Source organism: Triturus cristatus, chromosome 6, assembly GCF_964204655.1.
Source record: "Triturus cristatus chromosome 6, aTriCri1.1, whole genome shotgun sequence".
In the NCBI taxonomy this organism is placed as follows: Eukaryota; Metazoa; Chordata; class Amphibia; order Caudata; family Salamandridae; genus Triturus; species Triturus cristatus.
The window spans coordinates 1,322,108,232-1,322,134,280 of NC_140589.1; the positions used below are offsets into that span (position 1 = coordinate 1,322,108,232).

A 26,049-nucleotide genomic window follows, 5' to 3' on the forward strand; every position below is an offset into this window, starting at 1 on the left:
TAATCTTGTTCGAGGTCCCCTCGCAACTCCTGGTCATTCGGCCTGTGGGTCCTCCTGAGGATCATTTTGAATTCTGTTGGGCTTTCCTGGTTGCTCTAGATGTGCCCTGATTCCCATTGTTTGGTGAGTCCCCTGAACCTTGATGGTCCACGCCATAACCTGCTTAACCTTCTTTCGTGGGTTGCTTCTGCCAAGGCTTGTTGGTGCTCCAGCCGGACAATGACCCCTCAGCACTCGACATCCTTTGTGTAACAGCTCGCATGTGGCTCCTGGTCATCGTCAACATCTCCTGGTCCTCGTGGCTGCAGAGTCAAGCATCCCTTCTTCGCACCTGAAGCACCCGAAATTGGTGGGCATTCGTCTCCCAAGCCCCTGGTCACTCTGAAGTGACCCTGACTCTGTACCCTCTGCTTTCAGGTTCCTTTCTTCCAGAATCCCGCTGGGATTCCATCGGACCCTTTTCACCTTTACAGCAGCAGCACTTCTTTGCAGCCCTCCATTGAGAACGACGGCGGTTTCCTACACCACTCCAGACCTATGCACCCGGCTCCTCTAGGATTGGTAACTCAGGTACTACGGTATCCACGGGTGGGGTGGCTCTCCAACCTCCTAAGTTCCAATGGGGTTTCCTCGAAGTCCTCCTAGAAGGGTCCTTAAACTGTAAAATTGCAACCTCGACTGCCCCATAGAATTGTACGGAAACCACTTTGAAGAGTGTCTTATGGCAATTTTGCATGTTCATGATTTTTTTCAGTGTAATAGTTAAAGCAGGCATGATAGCCTTTTAGAGAATCCCCATACATAATCTTGCAGTCTTCTGCAAACTATTTCCTCCTCGTCTAACGCTTGGCAGCGTTTCCTTTCTGCTTTAGGTGCATCATTAAACCAAGGGGCTGGCAGGTGAATTCTGCCTACACGTATTAATAGTAGTTGGCAGATTAGAATCAATGGCCTCAGTGAGCCAGTGACACATTGGATCTTAATCTAAATAGATATGTTGTTGTAGAGTAGTTTTAGTATAAAGCAGTTGCTCATTCAGTGCAGATTAGAATCAATGGCCTCAGTGAGCCAGTGACGAATTGGATCTTAATCTAAATCGATCTGTTGTTGTAGAGTAGGTTTAGTATAAAGCAGTTGCTCATTCAGTGCAGCAATATTGAGTTTAGGCCAATTTCTGGATTCTGGTTGCAATTTTAGCCACGCTGTGGAAAGGAAAGAAAGGGGCTTGACGTAAAAGGCACAACCAAGTGGTCAGACCAGCAGAGTGGATGGGGAGGCTCTATCTCTAAGTCCTTTATATTTGAAAAAATAGGATCTAAAAGATGCCCAGCCACATGCGAGGGCAGTGAGTTAGTAAGTGCCAAATAAAGTGAATTTTAGATCCTCAATCAAAGAAGCACTTTGAGTTCTCTTTGAGCCATCTAAATGAAGATTTAGGTCCCCAAGTATCGCAACATTTTCAGTTTGCAAAATGTGGATAGCCAGTAGATGAGGTTGAGAGCCGCTCAATTTCCCAGCGTACTCCGGGGGGTGGAGAGGGTAATCATAGCTCTGGAGAACAAACATTTAGGAGTAAAAGCAAGTGTAAAGATCAAGGCCTCACAATCAGAGATCAAAAAATCTTCAATTTTACAGTGGTACTCCTTCTTAAAAATAATAGCAATGCCTCCACCTATCTGGTCTTGCCTATCTATCCTTACTAAGGAAAAATTGGCAGGTAGTGCCATAATTATATCCGGTAAAGACTCAGCATGTAGCCAAGTCTCGGTAAGAAATGGGGCATCAAGGTTGTGGGTGCAACATCACTATGACAGAAACAGATTCCTTCTCCTTCCCATCATTTGAATATCTCAGCACTAGCATAACGCCTAAAGGCAATAAAGTACCAAAATGTCAATTCCTCTACCACCCACCAGGAAACACGCATCCCCCTTCAGCGAACAACTGTTGGATCTGATAATGAATTGCTGTCTCTCCAATGCCAACAACATAATATTAGGAGACCTCGACCTCCATTGGAATGACGAGAAGGACACACTACTCCAAACTTTAAGCTAACTCTTACTCAGCAAAGATCGGATCCAATATTGCAAAGGCCAAACCCACAACAGAGGCTCAACCTTAGACTCCATCATAGCCAACAACAATTCAATAACCATTGACAACATCCTGCCAGTCGACAGGTCAGATCACCACATCACCCTGTTTCACCTGAACCAAACAGAAGCACCTCCAAACCAATCTCAGAAGTCTCTCCAATGGTCCAGAAACATCAATCAGATACCCCTTTCCGATCTGGAAGAAAGAACGATGTCACCCCTCCCCCGCAAGCTTACCATTGAAAAACTTAAAACCCGCTACAATTAGACAATGAAAGCCATCCTAGACCAAGTAGGCTCATGAAACTAAAAAGGATCAGAGAGACATCACCAAGATCCTGGTTCAATCACTGACCTCAACTCGGAAAGCAGACAACGAAGAGCTGCAGAAAAACTCTATTTCAGGATATGCAAAAATCCCATACTAACAGAGATAGCCACCTTCTTCCGTAGTATGCTTGATAAAGCAAAACACCTCCACAGAGAGCTTTTCAACATCATCAAACAGCAAACCTACCAAAGAAGCCCCTCTTGTCTCCAAAGAAAGATGCAACAACTTTGCCAAATTCTTCAACGAAAAAATCATGGAGATCGAACTCTCTCTAGGTGGCCAAACGTATATGTTCACCGGCAATCCCCCACCACATCACAGAGGTTAGCAACTCTTCTACCTACTTACCGACCTCGCCGGCAGTGGCTTCTCTACTTTTGACCACTGGACTTTACCAACACACAAGGTCCTACACAGCACCCAGGAGTTGGAAGACTTTCCACCCACTCACGGAAGAAGACATCTACAAGGTGATCGTAAAATCCAAACCTTCCTCATTCTAGGCAGACCCTCTTCCAGCCTCCCTGCCTAAAAGTCTCAACCACACTATAACCCCTCTCTGGACCAAGATAATAAACAGCTCTCTCATTAATGGGACTTTGCTTGACTGCCTCGAGGAGGGCCAAGTCACTCCTCAGCTAAAACAAAACAGGGGCAGACCCAGAGATCCTCAACAGTTTCCAACCTCCCCTTCCTGGTAAAAACTATTGAGAAGTGTGTTCTCTCCCAATTCAACCAATACATTGACAGCAACAACCTATTCGATTCCACCAAACCGAGTTTGGGAATGGATGCAGCATAGAAACAGCTATGATGAATATAACAGATGATACATATAATTCTTTGGATGCAGATAAATGTCGCCTGTTCATCCTCCGTGACCTATCAGTGGCCTTCCACACGGTCGACCACAAACTACTTTTGAACTCACTACAACAACGAATCACAGCAGATGGCATGGTTACCATCACCCAAGGCATCTCACAAGGATCTGTACTCTCACCTTCAATAGCTACATGGAGCCCCTCACCATAATACTTAAACAAACTAACATTGCCTACCACCAATATGTGGATGACACCCAATTATACCTGGAAATATGCTCTTTGGATGACGTACGCCAGCTGAACGCTACTCTTGCACAAGTGCAAAACTGGCTGACACATAGCCACCTTAACCTTAACCAAGAAAATACAGAAATTCTCCTTTTCTCCAATCACAGCCAGCTCCCCAGACATAAGAATCGCTAAATAACCTAGATGCCCTGAAATTCAAACGGACTACGGCAGACTCCACTAAATCTCTGGGGATCACCCTGGACTCAAATCTGAACATGAGCACTTACATAAAGACTACAGCAAAGGGTGCCTCTACAACCTAAAACTCCTTAACAAAATTAAGCCCTTCCTCCCACCAAATGACACATCTGCCACGGAATCAATAGTTAAAGTGGCTACCTATCGAAGCATACTGTTGCTTTAGCAATGCCTGCATGACCCATAAAGTTGTACACATTGGTAAACCAGCATACCTCGCTTCAAAACTCACAAAGGCAGGCTAAACAAGAAGTCTAAGAAGCTCCAATAAACTTCTCCTCATCCCCCTAAAAAACACAAGCAAAAAACCCTCTCTCGCTCCTTCTCAGGCAATGCCCCCAAAATCTAGAACTCTCTCCCAGTAAATATCAGAACTAACTCTTACTTTATGAGTTTCAAAAGACAACTGAAAGAATTATTGCTCATTCAGCACCTCAACAATCCAGGATAGAACCTCTAACTCACTCTGGAACTACCACTTCATTCTATCTTGTTTTTGCTCAAGGACTATTCACTGACTTGACTCTCGTCACTCTATGTATATTATACTGCTACTGACTGATAATGCCTTGACAATGATGTTAAGTGCTCTGATACCCTCAGGTCTAGCCAGCGTCATAGAAAACTCTTTAATGAATAATCTATTAGACTTGGACAGCTGTACAAACATGACATAGCTGAGTTGAATCTAGCTTGTAACAGGCTTTATGCTTTTCCCTCGTATCAGTCCACACCTGTCACAACTTGCTTCAGGCAACATACCGGCTGCTGCAGGAACTTTAAGGAGGCTTGAGAGATGGACACAATATTCTTGAAGTCAACTGTCTCACGCTGGAGGATGAGGAGAAGTATTTCCAAAACTGCCAGCCTTTGCTCCCATAGGAGCTGAGATAAGAAAGAAATGTGGTTTTAAACATGACTGCTCATAACAAGTGTAAGAAGCCCACTTCCTCAGTTCTTACCATTGCCTTCCCTTACCCTCTGCCAGTGGAGGTGGTAGGCAAAGCTGTACTCGCATGAGCAGACTTACTTTCTTAGAACACCCCAAATAGCGACAACAGGAGATGGCTGTTTTATCTGGGTAGCACGTAGCACAGACATCCAGTATTCGTAGGATTGTGGGTCTGTCCATCTCTTTCAGATACTTCATCTTTGGAACTGTGGTAAAATACAGAAAAAAAGAAACATGCTGAATTCCCCAAATAAAAGATGTTTTTATCCACCAGAATGTTTAGATCAATTTATCTCTCCAAAATGTATTTTACTTTAAGACTCTAGGGGCCTCATGTAGGTAAATAAATTTTACCGGTTCGTAAATACCGAGCCGTACCGAATCGGTAAATTAGAATCGGTAAGTTATATGTAGGTAAAAATTCGGTAACAGTTACCGATTCGGTAACATTCGGTAATTACGAATCGGAATACACCGAATCGGTAAATACCGAGGTGGAATCCACCGATTCGGTAAATACCGAGGTGGAATCCACCGATTCGGTAAATACCGAGGTGGTATTTAGCGATTCGGAAAATACCGAGGATACTACCACCTACCCTTAACCAAGTAGCCAATATCACAATCATGCCATCATAGAAGGTCTCTCAGGCTTGAATAGGGGACCCCATACCTCAAAGATCAGCTCAGTGAAATCACATCACAGGAGCATCAGGAGTCTCCTCGCAGGAAGGCTCGCCTTCGGTCTGAATAATAAACATGATGTCTGTGATATTAAAAGCACCAACTTTCAGGTATGTGCAGCTGCGCGTGTGCCATGGCTAAATCGTGGGTCGAACAACCCAGAGTGGAAAACATGCATTGTGTAAAATTCCAGACTGTGTGTCACAGCATGTACAGACCAAGGTCGCTGCGCAGTGCTTGGGATGGGAACAACATAATGCACTCGTCTGAAGGAATTTTCGAGTCATCAGTTTATTCAAGAAAGAACATGTAAACGCAGTGTCGTGTGCAAAGACACAAATATGGCTACATAACATTCAACGCGGTCATGCCAACTGAACAATGCATGTTCGTATGCAGGGAGAACTCACTACACGCCCCCTTGAGCGAAGCAATATGTAATAGGCAAGAAAAGAGAGAAAGCAGAGTTCAGTTCGGTCAGAGCAGGACAGGGCATAACCAATGCAGCGCCAAAGTCCTACAGTCCAATTAATTGCAGCATACAATTGTAAAAAACACAATGCATATATAGTAAACAACTCAAGCAGACCATCAGGAAGAGAAAAACGAGAAATAAAAGAAATGAATGTCGCGCCAGGGTGCTGTCCAGTAGCACAGGCGCAATGGACGACTATCCAGTCAATCCATGAATGTATAGGCAGCATATGTGGCCACGGCTTCCAACAGCCAATCGTTTTCAGGGCCACTAAAAGTCTCAGCCATCCAATTGAGTAAAGAAAAGGAACATACGTGTGCTCCAACCAACGGAGCCTCTAGCACAATCTGAGGGCACCCGGAATGTTCCTCCAAATAGCTCATGGACAAGAAGTCGTAGGCTGCCGCTGAGATGTCCCAATTACCCAGGATACCAAGCGCCGCTCCACACTCCATGATCCGGACACCATAACAGGACAACTCGTGAGACACTAAGGGCCGCATCAGTCGATCGAAATCCGGCACCGGAGACAGCATGTTGGTCAAGCACAAATCCAGAGGCCATTCAAAGGGACAATCCAGGCAGTGCAATACAGGTTGTACGCAGGTGAAGTAGGAATACCTGAAGGATAATCCATAAGCCAGGCTCAAAGTCGCCAATGGCAAAGTACCATAGAAGTCAAGCATCCTATCACGAAGAAGATGCAGACGGGACAGGCGCTCGTGTGGCACAGAAGGAGCAGCCATTCCGTAGTATGAAGAGTAAAAGCAGCACACCTTCCACCAGCGCCAGATGCAGCGGAACACCTCCAAAGATGCTCGGGAACAGTGAATGTAAAATGCCGAAATTACACAAATAATAGTGTGGAAGGAGGTCACGAGACCCGAGCCCCACATGTTCACACAAATTGAGCCAGGCCGGTCGTGGACGAGGCATTGATAATACATTGGATCAAAGAGCCGAAATGCAGGGGGAGGTCAGTATTCAGAAGCGCCTGTTCCTCAGTGCGCGTAGTAGCAACGTGAAGGACAAATATTTCACGAGGGAAGTCAAAGGCACCTGTTTGTGGGACAATGGCGCTCTATTCTGCTCAACTAGTTGGACTCTGCTTTCAAGGTTGGAATCGAAGGTCAGATGGAAACATCCCGCCGCCCATGCGGGGGTGGAATAAGAACAGTTTTGCAGCAGACAACTTCATGCGAGACAGTTATGTACGGGATTACCACTCACATCCCGCAGCAAACATCATTTATCATATTTAAATGAATACCGTTTGCAAGCACAGTGAAAGAAGGTGTAATCACAGGCACTGGGATGGATGTATGACGTTACAACGCATGCTATTACAACGCATACCTTTACAACGCATTTTTTACAACGCTAGTACTACTACAACGCATTACTTTACAACGAATTCTCTTACAACGCCAAACCTATATAAATACTGAAAACAGCTGTTACAACGAAGTATATTACAACGCATACCATTACAACGCGATATTTTTTTTTTTTTAATTAAAAGTACAATAAAATCTGGCACGGGATGCAGGGAAATTAGGGGTTTTAGGGTGGGGAAGTGTATTAAAACGTGGGGAATAACTGTACGTAAACCGCCTGAAACGCATTACCAAATTAATACTCGGGTATTAAAATTAATACTCGAGTATTAAAATTAATACTCAAAATTCCCCAAAAAATCCGTTTTCACACATTACTAAGCTTTTAAAAAATAACGAAACAATAAATAACAGAACAAACACATTTTTAACATGATTAGATCGCAAAGTAAGTAAACCAACTGAAACATAACACACATACACCTAGGCGCCATTTTACCCATCTCACTTGTAAAACTTGTCCTACCACAGTTTCTATGTAAACAATACCAAAAGACATGTTCCAAAATGGATGCCAAAACGGAGCAAATGAATGAAAACAATATTTGTTAAAAAGCATTTTGTAAATTATCATTTTCCACAGTAAAACAAAGCATTAAAAAAAACACATCGAACGCAGTTTTTTAAAAAATTAATAGTGACACAGAGTAAAACTTATAAATACAAGGGAGACACCATTTTGCACTCAGTTGATTATCAACTAGCAGAGAGAGCAGACGTAATAAGCTGACCCTCTGTCACCTGCACTGCGACCTCCTCAGAGAGAGCACAGAATTCACTCGTGAAAGCATAACAGCAGAACAACTACTAGTAAGTTATTAATATATTTCTAAACGTTAGTTTTTAGAAAAATATATTTTCATAACCCACAAAAAATATAATTTTAATTAATAATAAAAACTTTACAAATCTAATGTTTCAATATATTATCAACAAAATTAAACTCAAAATTAAAAGAAGTTTTTTATTTTCCACAACCAGAAAATCGGAAGATTTTGACATTCCTCATTAGCTGCACCTATTTTGGCATCCTCACCACGTTAACGATTGTCAAACTCAATTGTTCAGGTAAATGTTATTTATGTATAATGGTTTTACTTGTAAAATTTATTTTTATATAAATTTTCTAAAGTCATGTTTGGCAAAGGTGTTTTTTTTTTATTACTCAATCTCACCACATAGTAAACGAAAAATTACCATGATGCTGGAGTAACAATTTCTAATAAGACTTCAGTTAGTTACCACATCTGCAACAGCGTTTCATATTACTAGGGCAAATATTTGTATTCTAAGTCCATGAATGTTCTGCTTTTTACTAATTTAGTAACAGTTTCGAAATTACCTGTTATGTTTTAGTTGAAAAATGCATCAAATGTCTAGTATGTTTACTCTCACCAATTGTTACTCATACTCCTTTTTCATATTACCAAAGTGTGTTATTTTTTTTTTTTTTTCCTAACCAACGTTGACAAAGGAACAATTATTTTTATTTTTTTTCCACCAGAGAACATCTTTTCCCCCAAAAAATTTCAACCTCCTACAAGCATAAGGTTAAAGGGACGATAACAAAAAAACCACTGGAAAAGGTATGTAACCTTTTCCATTTTTTTAGTACTATACATTATTAATCCTTCCTTTTGCAATTATTCCTCCTCTAACGGACCAAATTTGAAAACTAATGGATAGTTTAGAGAAACAATATACTATTTCTACTCTAGGAAGGAGCAACATTAGGGATATTTCTGTGTAGTGTAGGGATACATATCTCTATTTCTACAGCAGTAAGGTGCATTGATTAGGACAGTGTCATGTAGTACTAGTTATATTGTATGTCAGTATAATTTTAAAGATACTCAGTTTCAACATTTGTAACCACCGTTAATTATTTTTTTTCCTCTTTTTTTTTTCCCAAAGAAAACAACTTTAAATCACAACTAAAATCTTGAGCCAACAAAGGAAATCATCTTCAGCCACCTCATCCAGAAAAGCGAGTTCTACGAAACAAGGTATTTATTGTCAGCACGGATTCTTAACCTTAAAAATACTACACTAACTATAACATTGCTAAAGTTTTCAAAAAAAAAAAAAATGCAGTTATGATTACATTTCCCCATTTAAGAATTATATTTTATGTCTAAAGGATGGTTTAGCATTACGGAAATTGTTATGTGCTGCAACTTATATCACATGTGCGATTTTTAAAGGAAATTTTTTAAAAACACATTTCTCAACATCATTCTGTTTCCAAATTTTTTTCTTTTTTCACTTTTCCAGACATTTATTTATCGATTCCACAACAAATCACCTTGTAAGTGTCTACACAAGCCTACACACCAATACCACTGAACAAGAGTCAGCAAGAAAAGCAATTTCAAAAGAAAAAGGTAATTTCAAGCAACATTGTAAGGTGCAGCAGATTTTAAAATGTACCATGCTTTAGAGGTAACAATTAACTATTCAAAATCCAGGAAGGTGCAGCAGTAGGGAAAGTGTTGGATAGTGTAGGGGTATCAATTTACTATTCTAACTCCAGGAAGGTGCATCAGTAGGGAAAGTGTTGGAGAGTGTAGGGGTATCAATTTACTATTCTAACTCCAGGAAGGTGCAGCAGTAGGGAAAGTGTTGGATAGTGTAGGGGTATCGATTTACTATTCTAACTCCAGGAAGGTGCATCAGTAGGGAAAATGTTGGATAGTGTAGGGGTATCAATTTACTATTCTAACTCCAGGAAGGTGCTGCAGTAGGGAAAGTGTTGGATAGTGTAGGGGTATCAATTTACTATTCTAACTCCAGGAAGGTGCATCATTAGGGAAAATGTTGGATAGTGTAGGGGTATCAATTTACTATTCTAACTCCAGGAAGGTGCAGCAGTAGGGAAAGTGTTGGATAGTGTAGGGGTATCAATTTACTATTCTAACTCCAGGAAGGTGCATCAGTAGGGAAAGTGTTGGATAGTGTAGGGGTATCAATTTACTATTCTAACTCCAGGAAGGTGCATCAGTAGGGAAAGTGTTGGATAGTGTAGGGGTATCAATTTACTATTCTAACTCCAGGAAGGTGCTGCAGTAGGGAAAGTGTTGGATAGTGTAGGGGTATCAATTTACTATTCTAACTCCAGGAAGGTGCAGCAGTAGGGAAAGTGTTGGAGAGTGTAGGGGTATCGATTTACTATTCTAACTCCAGGAAGGTGCAGCAGTAGGGAAAGTGTTGGATAGTGTAGGGGTATCGATTTACTATTCTAACTCCAGGAAGGTGCAGCAGTAGGGAAAGTGTTGGATAGTGTAGGGGTATCAATTTACTATTCTAACTCCAGGAAGGTGCATCAGTAGGGAAAGTGTTGGATAGTGTAGGGGTATCAATTTACTATTCTAACTCCAGGAAGGTGCATCAGTAGGGAAAGTGTTGGATAGTGTAGGGGTATCAATTTACTATTCTAACTCCAGGAAGGTGCTGCAGTAGGGAAAGTGTTGGATAGTGTAGGGGTATCAATTTACTATTCTAACTCCAGGAAGGTGCATCAGTAGGGAAAGTGTTGGATAGTGTAGGGGTATCAATTTACTATTCTAACTCCAGGAAGGTGCTGCAGTAGGGAAAGTGTTGGATAGTGTAGGGGTATCAATTTACTATTCTAACTCCAGGAAGGTGCTGCAGTAGGGAAAGTGTTGGATAGTGTAGGGGTATCAATTTACTATTCTAACTCCAGGAAGGTGCAGCAGTAGGGAAAGTGTTGGATAGTGTAGGGGTATCGATTTACTATTCTAACTCCAGGAAGGTGCATCAGTAGGGAAAATGTTGGATAGTGTAGGGGTATCAATTTACTATTCTAACTCCAGGAAGGTGCATCAGTAGGGAAAGTGTTGGAGAGTGTAGGGGTATCAATTTACTATTCTAACTCCAGGAAGGTGCATCAGTTGGGAAAGTGTTGGATAGTGTAGGGGTATCAATTTACTATTCTAACTCCAGGAAGGTGCTGCAGTAGGGAAAGTGTTGGATAGTGTAGGGGTATCAATTTACTATTCTAACTCCAGGAAGGTGCAGCAGTAGGGAAAGTGTTGGATAGTGTAGGGGTATCGATTTACTATTCTAACTCCAGGAAGGTGCATCAGTAGGGAAAGTGTTGGATAGTGTAGGGGTATCAATTTACTATTCTAACTCCAGGAAGGTGCTGCAGTAGGGAAAGTGTTGGATAGTGTAGGGGTATCAATTTACTATTCTAACTCCAGGAAGGTGCATCAGTAGGGAAAATGTTGGATAGTGTAGGGGTATCAATTTACTATTCTAACTCCAGGAAGGTGCAGCAGTAGGGAAAGTGTTGGATAGTGTAGGGGTATCAATTTACTATTCTAACTCCAGGAAGGTGCATCAGTAGGGAAAGTGTTGGATAGTGTAGGGGTATCAATTTACTATTCTAACTCCAGGAAGGTGAATCAGTAGGGAAAGTGTTGGATAGTGTAGGGGTATCAATTTACTATTCTAACTCCAGGAAGGTGCAGCAGTAGGGAAAGTGTTGGATAGTGCAGGGGTATCTATTTACTATTCTAACTCCAGGAAGGTGCATCAGTAGGGAAAGTGTTGGATAGTGTAGGGGTATCAATTTCCTATTCTAACTCCAAGAAGGTGCATCAGTAGGGAAAGTGTTGGATAGTGTAGGGGTAACAATTTACTATTTTTACTCCATGAAGGTGCATCAGTAGGCAAAATAATGGATAGAGTAAAAGTTATGTTGTCAAAAAATCGTAAATTATATCATGCTAATTTTTTTAACTTTTCTCCTTTTTTCAGATAATGTCTAGCCTTGGAGCAGCCAACTACCTTAAATCCAGGAAGGGCAAAAATTTGTTAAACCATGGTGGATACATATATAGTAAGGAAAGAATAAGTTTAACTAGAAATCATTGGAGGTGCGTGCAGTACTACACTACCCATTGCAGTGGCAGAGCGGTTACTGTTGATAATTTGGTTGTGAAAACCACTGAACATAACCACTCTGCCTCTGCAATGGATGTAGAAATCAGAGAGACAATAAATGAGATGAAAGCAATTGCAAGCACCTCCAATGATTCTACAGGATCAATTTTAAGGGAGGTTGCACAGCATGTCCCCAGTCATGTTGCTAGTAACATGCCTATAATACCCAATTTGAGAAGAATTATTCAGAGACAAAAGCAGGCAAGTAATATTCAATTGTCTACACCACATACATTCTCTGACATTAGAATACCTCATGATCTTTCTATTTCTTTTTCTGATGAACCTTTCCTTCTGCATGACAACGAAAACCCTCAGAAACGTATTCTAATTTTTAGTACCCCACGTAACCTTGCTAAGTTAGAAAGTAGTGAAATTTGGATGATGGATGGGACGTTTAAAAGTACACCCCATCCTTTCACTCAAATTTACACTATACATGCTAAAATTAACAATAGTTTAATTCCCTTAGTGTATAGTTTGCTACCTGATAAGACTTCTGCAACATACACTGAACTTTTATCAGTGATTAAAAGCAAAACATCTGCAAGTCCTCGAAAAATAATTATTGATTTCGAATTGAGCATGATCAATGTGATCACCAAAACGTACACGGATACCCAAATTCAGGGATGTTTCTTCCATTTTTCGCAGGCATTTTGGCGTAAACTACAGAAAACATCCCTAGTTGCAGAATATTCTCGGGATAGCAAACTACAGTTTGAACTTAAAAAATTAACTGCACTTTGTTTTGTTCCTCCCGATAGTGTGGACGAGTACTACACTGCAATTATAGAATCTGTTTATTATACGAGTAACGAGGATAAATTGGCACCCATTCTAAATTATTTTGAGGACACATGGATTGGACACCTAAGCAGATCGGGTCGCAGGAGGGAGCCACGATTCCATGTGGAGTGGTGGAACTGCTACACGAGTTGTTTAGAGGGAGAGGCCAAAACAAACAATGCCATTGAGGGGTGGCATAACTCCTTCAATCATACAATTGGAAAACCACATCCTAACTTCTACTCATTTTTGGAAACTTTGAAGAAGGAGCAAAGTTTCCAAGAAATGAGAATAGCACAAACACTCGCAGGTAGTCTAAACCCACGAGTAACAGTCAAAACAAGGGAAATGTCTGAGAGACTATTGGCAATTCTGCAACAGTTTTCGTTGTGTGTGGCTATAGACTACCTGGAAAATCTATCTAACATTCTTTCTTTTTAAAACAATGAATGTACTTACTTTCCTGCTTTGCTTTAAATTATAGTAATTTTTAAAATTCAATTGGCATACAAATTTTTTTTTTCTAATACTTTTTTCAAACAAACAAATCGGGTTTTTTTTTTTATTTAATACAAATCTTCATTTCCACCATAATAAACCAATTAGTACAAATTAACTGTTCCATCGAATTTGAACCACTTTTCATTATCGGAACTCCATTTTCTCAAATTACCGAAAAAATCCAATTTAAATCCCGTCAAAACCAATCACCAAATTTCAAACAGATGTATAATATACAAATCAAACCATATTCCGAAATGCACTTTGCAGCTGAATCATCATTTGTATTTCAGTTTTTCATTTACAAAATTTACAAGTACGCACAATTTTTGAACTTAGAAATGAAGTTCGACAGTACGTATTTTACTTCGTAAATAAACAAATCACCTGTCTGAACAGTAACTTTTAATTTTGTAAGAGTTACATACTTTTTTTAAATAACTAACTTACTTTAAGCGACCCGACATAGTCATGTATTAATGACCTTAATGTGGACATGTTTAACAACATTTAAGACATCTATTAGTTTTCCAGCAACCTCCCCTTATTCTTTCCTTAGTATATATGTATCCCTTTTAAATGTTTAATCTATAATATCAACTGAAAACATTTCCTACCTGGACGCAGATCAGCTTCCTGCTGCTTCCTCCTCCGATGCTCTGCAAAATGGCGCATTACGTCGACGCTCACGTCCTTACGTCATCGCGTGCATCTCAATTTATGGCGGACTACTTTTTTTAATTCTACTGTAAATAAATGTTAATATCTGTAAATAAAATATATATATTTTGTAATAAAAATCAAACTTACTTTGAAAAATTTATTAAAAATATGCTTATTTTTTTCTTGATTTTTAAAACAAATAAAAATGTGAAATCAAAAATTGTTTACTGTCATTATTTTAAATTAATTTTTCTAAACACCAATATTGTAATTAAATAAATGTAAATTAACTAAATATGTTCCTTACCTTGACTCTATTTTCTTTTCCCTTCAAAACTTTCTCTTACTTCACTTTCTGTACCTTCTTTTCTTGTTCCGCGGGTTGTATATTCTAAGGCTGCCAAAATAAATGAAGGACAAAGACGCTCATAGACTACAATGGAAAAGCGTGGGAATTTATTACAAAAAGTAAGTTATAAATGTTTTTTCTAATTTTAAAACTTTATTAATGATACATTTGTAAATATATTACTCTTTTAATTTTTATATTATTTTTTTTATTTTAAAAATAAAATTATATTATTTTTATAATAATTAAACAAAAAATACTCTTCCATTACTTTCAAAAAGGGCACTGTCTTTTGTACTTATAAATACTCTAGTCTTTTCATATGTGATAAAAATACTCTAGTATTTTAAATTAGGTACTCACTCATATTTATTTAAATTATAATATTAAATACTCCATTATTTTTTTTTAAAAACACATTCAATTTAGAAAAATACTCAACTCTTAAATTTGGTAATTATTAAGTATCATCTTTTAATATTTTAAAAATCTTTTAGTTTTTTAACTATCCAACAAAACATTCCTACTAAACTAAATGGCCAAGTATAAATATTAAAATACTCAAGTATTAATTTAACTGCTATCCAACCAAGCATTACTACTAGACAAAATACTCAAGCCTTAATATTTTAATTAACTACTCACTTTTTAAAAATTAATATTGCTTTATTATAAATAATTAAAATACTCAAGTATTAATTTAACTACTATACATCCAAACATTTCTACTAGACAAAATACTCTAGTATTAATATTTTGAAAAACAAATAAGTTTTGTCAAATCACAAATGCTTTTTTAAAAATAATTAAACAAGATAAATATTTATTTAAATGGAAACACAAAGAAAAATAAATGCGTTGTAATAGTATATGCGTTGTAAAAGTACTTACCATATAACATCTTGCGTTGTAAAGCCATGCATTGTAAATGAATGCGTTGTAAAGGCATTTTCACATAATGCGTTGTAAAGGTATATGCGTTGTAACAGTACTTACCATATAATGGCACGCGTTGTAAAAGCATGCGTTGTAAAAGTTTTTGCGTTGTAAAAAATGCGTTGTAATAGCATAGCGTTGTAAAAGTTGCGTTGTAAAGGTGGTTCCCCCACTGGGATACCTCGTAGGACGCACGCCGAAATCGGGGCTTGTACATTGCATGCGCCGTGTACTTGCATGTGCCCATTGTCTCATGCATGAATCCTAGGAGTGAGAGTGCTAGTGCTAATATCTATAACGGCTTAGGCCTTCTCCATGTTCGCTTGGTCAATGGCTCTCAGTCTGGAGGCCGCCTCACTGTGCGACAACTTGCAGACCTCGTTGTACATAGCATACGCGCACCTTTTGGTTCTGCCACCCACGGGACCTTTCACAATAACATTCCATTCGGTATGCACATTGATGGAGTGGGTGGACTTCCTGATCCTGTAGATGTGCTCTGTGTCAGCTGGTGGACAGAGTGGGATGTGTGTCCCATCAATGCAGCCAATGTAATGGGGGAATGAATTCCTGAAGGAACGGGACAGGCAACTCTGGGATACACCACCCACCGCAGCTGTCACCACCTGCGAAATGCCGGATGCCAGCAGATGTGGGCTGCAGAGCACCTGCACATGTGGGGGTATGGCGTGCGCCCTTCTTATTGGCTGGTCCAGGAGTGGGTGTAGGTCCCTGCTTAAGTCCATGATGGTTTCGGGGTGTAGCCTGTACCTCTCATGTATCTCTGCATCAGTCAGCTGGAATAGTGTGATGCGCTGTCTGTGGATGCGTTCCTTCCGTCGCCAAACCCTCAGTCCTGCTGCCTGTAGATGTAGGCGCATTGCAATGACGTGCATGGCTGCCAGGCTGTCCACGCTGTTGCATTTTGGGATTGCTGAGCTGCACTGCTGTTGGTTACCACCTGCTTTCAATCCGTGTTAATTACCGACTCTTATTTACCGATTTTCCTGGATTTCTTATTTACCGAGTGCTCCTACATGTCATTTTAATTATTTCCACTTCATATTTACCACTTCATGTTTACCGATTCGTTAATTATGTATTCGGTAACTATGAATCGGTATTTACCGCCTCATATTTACCGAAAAGTGGTTTTTGGACTCCTACATCTCACTTGTCTGTATACCGGTCGGTAACGGCATATTTACCGAAATTCGGCCGTTACCGACCGGTATTTCGCTACCTACATGAGGCCCTAGATCTTTAACTTAGAACCAACAAGACACAAAGAAATAATCAATTTTCAATCCGTGAAATAGCAAGAGTATGGTTTTGTCAGGAAGCCTTTGCCTTGGATCATAATCTTGCATATTTAGAAAGCCCCATGTACCTAGTAAAGATCTCTTTCTATAGTGCATCTGCCAGTGCGCTCATGCCCTGTAGGTACAACTGGATGTTGAGCAAGCACCATGTTCTTTTGTCCCGCTTGGAATCCTTTGTTTTTCACAACCAAACTACAAAATCATGACCTAATTAGAGGAAAACTAAAAGTATGTGGCTCTGATGTCCAATTATTTTTCTCTGTGCATCAGGCAATTGTTTGCCTTTCATGCCTGAGTAAACATGCCTTAAAGACTCTACATTAACTGCGTTGATGTTTACTAGATCAATACTGCGGCTTTAAGGGCTTCCAACTGCGGAGAACGGAAGGGCAGATCGATGGAGTTTACAGCTTGAAGGATAAGAGATACATTGATCTGCAATGTATAAGACATTTTACTCTACAGCCCAACAACCTGGCAGAAAGTGCTTAAGGTAAAGACATTATTTCCAATATCATAGAAGATTGAGACTTTAAACAGCTCCAACCATGTAGCTGGTAACTGAGTGGAGCATATATTCCTGATAAGTTCTGACATGTTGATACCTTAACACAGACAGGCTGGCCAAGAAGGACATCTTACAAAATGCATCATGTTGGATGGGATGTGGTTGTCTGGTATCTTGATGAATATGTTCCCAGAATATTCCCTTTATCTGCCTTATTTAAAGACACTGTAGGCTTCAGGGTATGAACACACTGTAGAATGCTTATCTAAGGTTCATCTCCATGTTGGTACAGATCTTTCGGGCCTGTGAAATCGTTTGAAAAGTAGTACCATTGCCTCATGTGCCAGAGAACCCATTTTCTATTGCAAGGTCATTGAATTGATAGGTCTCATCTTTTGAGGATTCTACTTTTGAAGCCAAAGCTCCTAAAGGCAGGGAAAGTACACAACTCAGTTTGCAGGTGGTAGACGAGGGTTATGCTGCTTCAGCAATGGCAGTGCCTTCTGAAGGTCTCTGGCTCCAAAGACAGATAGGAAATTTCAGATGGATATTATGGCCCATGAAACACACTTCTGGTTTTACATGAGGGATGGCAGCAGGCCCAGGTGCTCAATTATTTATTGCGACACAACATTGAAATTACCTGCCTCTAGGAGACACACTTATCTAAGTGTGACTCCGCCCCTATGGCAGCTAGCTGGGGTGCCCATAGATACTTCTCTAATTATAGTAGTTATGCCAGAGGCGTCGCCATCCTAATACATTAGAGGATCCCTTTCAGCCCTGGTAAAGTGATAGAAGACAGCGAGGGCCGGTTCCTCATTGTCACGGGTACACTACTGGGCCACCTTATTGCCCTCATAGGCGTCTATGGCCCAAACGCAAACACTCCTGAGTTTTTTCACTCCCTACATGTGCACTTGTTGAAATTAGAACCTAGCTGGATTATTATGGGTGGAGATTTCAATTTATTGTTAGGCCCTACACTGGACAGCACCTCCGAATCTCCTGACACCAAACCACGTTCCCGACGTGCCTTGCAGGACATTTGGCGACAACTTTCACTGATAGACAGAGAAAGAAAACATAACCCCATCACCACCTCATATACTCACTATTCTGGTTGCTATACCCAGAGAGACTACTGGTTAGTCTCTCCGGGTATAGCTGGCTGGTTCAGGACACTGGAGACACTGCCCCGGACATACTCTGACCACTCTCCGGTAGTTCTGCTGCTGGCTGTTCCCCGCCCCGGGGGCTTCGAACGGCAGTGGCGGTTTCCGAGCAGAGCACTGCAGGATGAGGTATTCAATGCTGAGGTGCGAGAGGCCATCGAGGATTACTTTGCCATAAATACTGGTTCGGTAGATACTTGGGCGGTCCTCTGGGAAGGTTTTAAGGCGTATATCAGGGGGGTTTGCATTGCCAAAAATGCGGGTGTGCTTAAAGACTTGCGTACCACACTGGCTCGCATTGAGCGGGATAAATCGACATTAGATGCTGAGCTGCTCACGAATGCCTCTGTTGAGACCGAAAATTGGCATCTGGCTCGCTTGGTAGAATTTCGAGAGGCCGCAGACAGAGAGACGTTGCACTTGGCTAAGCACCAGACTGCTAGAAGATACGGGGAAGGCGAGAGACCTGGTAGAGTTCTGGCACAAATGCTCCGCCCCCTGTACAGCAAGGCGTACATAACTGAGATATGCATCGCCTCAAACCAGCCAGTCTATTCCACCCCTGAGATTCGTGACACTTTCCTTGACTATTTCAATACCTTATATAGCTCCAGGACTAGTGGCGATCTTCGCAAGCAGGAAAACTATTTGTCAGAAATTGTTCTAGCGTACCTAGAGAAGGGTATGCAAGATTTCCTGGCATATCCGAAACGGACATTATGGGTGCCATAGACGCACTTAAGGCTGTGTTAAAGTTTGTGATTTGAACTGAGGCACATACACCTGGCTATACAATGGTTTCTCCTTTGAGAGTGGGTAGAAATGAGAGAACAGTGCAGAGGGGAGAGATGAAAAAAGGACAAAGCAGCTCATACTACCAGTAAACTTTGTTGATCATCCTACAGCCTTAGGGGCTTTATATAGACCCACATTGAGAGGTTTGTCACCACTTATGTACACAATGAGTAATCACACATACAATCAGAGGAATGAGGAGACCCAATCATGAAAGACTGCACATGTGTACTAAGGATAATATTGTATGCACTCCCTCCACTGGGATGCATCCCATGACTATTAATCAGCTATCACAAACCAGTGTCATGGCCGCGTCATAGAAACAGTAATCACCCAACAGATTCTAGCACTGTGCTGGTGAGCAACATCCAAATCCAAACACCTCTCAGCGGACTTTTGTCACAAGTCTCTTGCGTAAAAAATCATACCGGGTCAGGGAGTTTCAAACCTACCCACATGGAATCCTAGGAAAACTTCTCAAGAGAATGCCTTTGTCTGTCACCTGACAGGGAGAAGAATCCTTTTGGAGAGGTGAAGATTACAGGAGATTCCTTTTTAGAGTGGGTTGAATCACTTGACATAGGTTACCGGTTATGGTAAGTTTCCTTCAACTTGGGCCGGAGAAAATAAGTTCACTAATGTTTGGTGCCAATAAATTTCCTTTTCTTCAAAGAGTGTGCAGAGGTTCCATGTTGCAAACTGTAATTGTGTTTATTGATCTTCAGGTTCTTTTAACTAGATGCCTTATGTTGGACGTTTCTACATCATATATTGAGGGAGAGGGGGGTTTATCTACCTGAGAAGGTGTCTTAGTTATGCTAACCACTGGCATTTAGTGCCAGTGAAAGTTTCTTTTGCACTAGGTACCGGAATTGTAATGTTTGATTAAAAGTTTACTCCCTGATCGCATTGTTTTTATTGGTCATCACCAATGGATTACAGGCTTGAATATCTATTCATAGCTTATCAAAACTCAATCTAGTTTAAACTAATTCCAATGAAGAAAAAAAGATTGATCTTACTTCCATCCTGGACCATGCGGGTACAACATTGGGAAAAACAGCACCTTTTCTGAAATATTAGAGAGAAAAGTGGTTACCTTTTCATACATAGAATTAATGTTCATACATTGTTATTAATTAGCACTTGTACAGGTTTGAATCTGTTAATAGCATGACATTGCAGTGTCTTTCATTGGTCTAAACTACCAAAAGCTTATATTTCTGCACCTCATTGTTTGCTTTCAGGAGGTAGCATCTATTCTCTGCAACCAGCACTTGCTCTCGGTTAGTCTTAAGGTTAAACACAAGGCTCTCATAGGAACTATACTGCGATGTAAGCCTGGCCTCACCTAGCCTGCCCAGCCCTGAACAGTGTGCCATGTAAAGAAGGCACAAGGGCCAAGTTAGACCCCAAAATGTCAACTGCCATTAACAAGCAACAAGGCCAAGCAGAAAGCAAACCCTCACATTTCAGAGAAGTAAAGGCCCTGCCAGAATACAAATCATTAGTAACTGCACATCAACCCTGCTCATGCATACACACTCTTCCCTCTCATAAAGAAGCTACCAGATCCTGAGAGACATTCATGGGGGAGCCAAAAAGAAAACAGCCACCAAGTGAAACAAAATGTGTGCTGCACTGCACTGCAATTTGTCTCTAACAAAACACACAAGTCCTGAATTCAGTTGGTTATTGTTTTATGGTACTAAGTATGTGTAGGTGATCTAAGACTAGTTTCTTGTCAGAGTGTTCTGCATTATTGTTCAAATGCCTCCAGTAGCAAAACCAAAGTCATCTGCTTGGCATATCCAGAAAATGCTTCTACCTGTGTCTCAATATCGCGGCTATGAAATACAAAGGCATGCAGAGCTAGGCAGTGTCCCCATCGCTGCCAGTGAGAACGTGAGATAAATATGCATTATGCCATTGAGGAGGTGAAACACATTCTGCATCAAATATCTAGCTTTGTATTTTAGATCCCCATAAATCCACCAAATGATAACAAATGCAAAACAGAAAAAGAGGCCATGTCAGCCACAAACCTAACAAGATTTGACTAACAGCCATGCCTCCATCAATCAAGTACCAATTAGGATTGCCACCAAACCAGGGCAAACATGCGGATAATTTACCAAAGGACCAAAGGGAACACTGACCCTTCTCTTTCAACAATAAAGCACCTTTGTACTCTGAACAACAAATTGATACTCACCCTTAACATTTTGAAATTGGCTTAAATTAATCAGTTCGTAGATTCCTGGAGATGGCAGATGGGGCATTCAAGAACAGGAAACTGAAAACAAAAAATACAGCATGAAATAAATACAATAGTTGACAATACCTTTAGAAATACATTTGCGCATTTTGTAGGGGGCTGGTTCTGTATATACTATGCCAAAATGAGATATAGTGTGCACAGAGTCCAGTGGAACCCCAAAGGTAGGCAGAGGTAAAAGTAGATAGCACCTTACTCTCTATTTGTGGTAGTGTGGGGGAGCAGTAAGGCTTTATCAGAGAGGTAGTGTTAAGCATTTGTTGTACACACTCAATCAACAAATGATTGTCACACACTCAAAGACTGATCTCAGACCAATTTTGTTTGTATAAATATATTCTTTTAGTTATTTTGTTACTTAGAACCAAGCAAGCCTGGCACAGGTAAGTGTTTTATACTTTGCAGTAATCATACAGGTTGAATTGCTACTGTAATCAAATTAATGTATGTATATATAAACAAATGCCCTGGAGCTTTTTCAGTACGCACTCGCTGCATGCCAAACCTCTGGCTTTCACTAAATTCACTCGACCCCTGCATCGTGGTGGAAGAATGCCTTGCCTGACGCGTTTCAGGGCTTGTTGCCCCTTATTCATAGGCTGTCACGAGTCAATGGGAGGTGCTCCTTTGCACCCATTGGTTATTCGCTCTTAGTGAGCTGATCTCATTGGATGCCGCTCTGAGTGAGCTGTTCTCATAGGATGCTGGGACTTGTATTTCCCTGGAGCAATTTCAAATACCCTGCGTGGGTTCCGTTTGTACTCGCCTTTATTAAAAACCATTTCTCCATCCTTGAGTAGGATCCACGAGGCACAGGTGAGTACATTACGTATGGCATGCAGCGCTGAAAAGGTTCAAAGTAGTTTTGATCCCCAGCCTCTTCTTTCACAGTAGCGAAGATGGTGCTGTTCTGGCGCGGCCGGACTCCGCGTTGAATAGTTGAGTAAACAAATGCCCTGGAGCTTTTTCAGTACGCACTCGCTGCATGCCAAACCTCTGGCTTTCACTAAATTCACTCGACCACTGCATCGTGGTGGAAGAATGCCTTGCCTGACGCGTTTCAGGGCTTGTTGCCCCTTATTCATAGGCTGTCACGAGTCAATGGGAGGTGCTCCTTTGCACCCATTGGTTATTCGCTCTTAGTGAGCTGATCTCATTGGATGCCGCTCTGAGTGAGCTGTTCTCATAGGATGCTGGGACTTGTATTTCCCTGGAGCAATTTCAAATACCCTGCGTGGGTTCCGTTTGTACTCGCCTTTATTAAAAACCATTTCTCCATCCTTGAGTAGGATCCACGAGGCACAGGTGAGTACATTACGTATGGCATGCAGCGCTGAAAAGGTTCAAAGTAGTTTTGATCCCCAGCCTCTTCTTTCACAGTAGCGAAGATGGTGCTGTTCTGGCGCGGCCGGACTCCGCGTTGAATAGTTGAGTAAACAAATGCCCTAGAGCTTTTTCAGTACGCACTCGCTGCATGCCAAACCTCTGGCTTTCACTAAATTCACTCGACCCCAACTACTTTGAACCTTTTCAGCGCTGCATGCCATACGTAATGTACTCACCTGTGCCTCGTGGATCCTACTCAAGGATGGAGCAATGGTTTTTAATAAAGGCGAGTACAAACGGAACCCACGCAGGGTATTTGAAATTGCTCCAGGGAAATACAAGTCCCAGCATCCTATGAGAACAGCTCACTCAGAGCGGCATCCAATGAGATCAGCTCACTAAGAGCGAATAACCAATGGGTGCAAAGGAGCACCTCCCATTGACTCGTGACAGCCTATGAATAAGGGGCAACAAGCCCTGAAACGCGTCAGGCAAGGCATTCTTCCACCACGATGCAGGGGTCGAGTGAATTTAGTGAAAGCCAGAGGTTTGGCATGCAGCGAGTGCGTACTGAAAAAGCTCCAGGGCATTTGTTTACTCAACTATTCAACGCGGAGTCCGGCCGCGCCAGAACAGCACCATCTTCGCTACTGTGAAAGAAGAGGCTGGGGATCAAAACTACTTTGAACCTTTTCAGCGCTGCATGCCATACGTAATGTACTCACCTGTGCCTCGTGGATCCTACTCAAGGATGGAGCAATGGTTTTTAATAAAGGCGAGTACAAACGGAACCCACGCAGGGTATTTGAAATTGCTCCAGGGAAATACAAGTCCCAGCATCCTATGAGAACAGCTCACTCAGAGCGGCATCCAATGAGATCAGCTCACTAAGAGCGAATAACCAATGGGTGCAAAGGAGCACCTCCCATTGACTCGTGACAGCCTATGAATAAGGGGCAACAAGCCCTGAAACGCGTCAGGCAAGGCATTCTTCCACCACGATGCAGGGGTCGAGTGAATTTAGTGAAAGCCAGAGGTTTGGCATGCAGCGAGTGCGTACTGAAAAAGCTCCAGGGCATTTGTTTACTCATATATATATATATATATATATATATATATATATATATATATATATATAGCTTTTTTTTCTTTTTTTTTTCTTTTTTCTTTTTTCTTTTATCTAACAGATTGATAAATAGCCACTGGTTTATGGTTAAGAGCATATGAGATTCAGCAAGTTCAAGTGAACAGCCGTCTCTACAATATTACTTCTACTCTTGAGTATTAGCATCACGAATCGCTTATTTGATTTTAGATAAAATATCATGTGGATAGTACATTAGATAATGAATGACAAGATAACATATTGAATAAATTGATTGTTTGGTACTACACCAATTATCTAATCTCCATCTATAGAATTTCATCAGTGCTTAAAAAACACACAAAAGTAAATGCGTACTATACCATGATCTCTTTTGAATTGTATGATGGATTAATTGTATGAATCATTTCCTATACTCACATTAGGAGTTGGTAAACTGATTATAAGAACACAAATATAAAGAAACAATTAATACTGTTTAAAACTTTATTAACAAACCTAAACTGAACAAGCACATATGTTAATGTTTAAGTGTTTCTTTTATGTCAAGTGTGCACGCTGCGTCGTGCTTGTATACTGCACCTTTAAATATTTGTGAAATTCACCTAAGGTCATGTGACCAAGATCTCGGCTGAGATCGAAACGCGTTGTTTGTCTGCCAAAATAAACCCGCACTATTAAGGAATGAAGAACTGGTGTGGCTCGTCTTTTTTGCACGATTTGCAGAATTCATATTCGCATATATATATATATATAGATACATACTTTAATTTTATTACAGTAGAATCACTGGTAATGCAATGCTTTGTAATATTGTACACATACTTCTTATTGGCTTTTCAATATGATGTCAAATACATTACTTTACAGATTACTTTTCTTGCACAGTGTAGTATACCTGGATACTACACTGGAACATCTCCTGTTAACAGGTAGCTAAAAGCAATTTGGTTTTTTGGTTACAGTTTTAGAGCCTTTATAGATTTTCCAACTCCACACTTAGAATTTGTTTTCATAGAAAACAGTCAATGTTATCCTAAAGGAGAAAATAGTGTTAACGGTTCAGAAGTAAGTACTTTGTTGTGGGAGTTGGGTTTCTGTGGCTAGACTCAGGGGTCCCCCAGGGTCGAGGATGCTCTCTCAAAGCACCCTCAGTGGCACTAGGGCGGACGGGTGCAGAGTGCTGAGTCCCAATGTTATCCAACAGGGGATAGGGGGCCTCCGGTTGGTGACTGCTCATGAGTAAAGCTCCTGGACTTAAGCTCCGAGCAAATAGAGTTTAAGTTTGCCCCAAAGGTGCACCCTCAGCAGCACGAGGGCGGCCGGGTGCAGGGTGCTGGTTTGTCGTCGGGTGCCCTGTTACTTTGAATAGGGTATTCTCCAGTTTGAAAACACACTGCAGGCTCGGGGACGAGTTGCGTAACAAAACTTGAGGGGACCTCCCTGCATGTTACTGTGAGGGGCCCCCTCCGGATTAAATCAGGAGCTCTCCGCCCAGAGTTTTGTGATAAGGGGCCCCCTTGATCTTGGGGGCACCTCCTGCACCATGCCACTGCTCATGCTCCTCACTCATATTGCCTGTCCATTTACACCACACTTCTCACACTATCTGTCCACGTGCCCCAGGCTGTTCGCACTGTCAATGTACCCCAAGCTCCTCTCTCTGTCTGTCGATGTCTGTCGATGTGGCCCGGGCCGTCGCACTGTGTGTCCATGTTCCCCAAGCTGTGCTGTGCCTGCACCCCTCACTCTGTCCACGTGCTCTATACTCCTCACTGTTCATGTGCCCCGCCATGCCCCTGCACTGTCAATGTACCCTAAGCTCCCCCGCTCTCTATTAGCCCCCAGGGCACTCATATTGTGCACCCCAAGATCCTTATACTGTCTAAGATTCCCGGGCTATTCACAAAGTATTTCCATGAGCCAGTAGGTCCTCACGGGTTCTGCCCAGGTGTCTCTAGCTTAAGTGTTCCCCACACTGTCTGGCTATGTGACCCGACACAGCAGCCTAGCTATCCATGATGTCTCGCACACAATTCCCTTGTGCTCCAGGCCCCACGTGCCGTTTTCCGTGTGC

General features: G+C 41.3%; 1 protein-coding gene across 1 annotated transcript in view; it reads right to left on the reverse strand.

The window, feature by feature from the left end:
• The window catches only part of LOC146821371 (uncharacterized), a 128,148-nt gene that overhangs the window by 67,220 nt on the left and 34,879 nt on the right, over positions 1–26,049 (reverse strand). Inside the window, exons 2-3 of the mRNA XM_085609838.1 lie at positions 4,777–4,904; positions 4,509–4,631 (exon numbers count right to left, since the gene is read on the reverse strand). Of these exons, the coding sequence (XP_085465964.1) occupies positions 4,509–4,631; positions 4,777–4,904 (251 nt within the window). The remainder of the gene's footprint in view (positions 1–4,508; positions 4,632–4,776; positions 4,905–26,049) is intronic.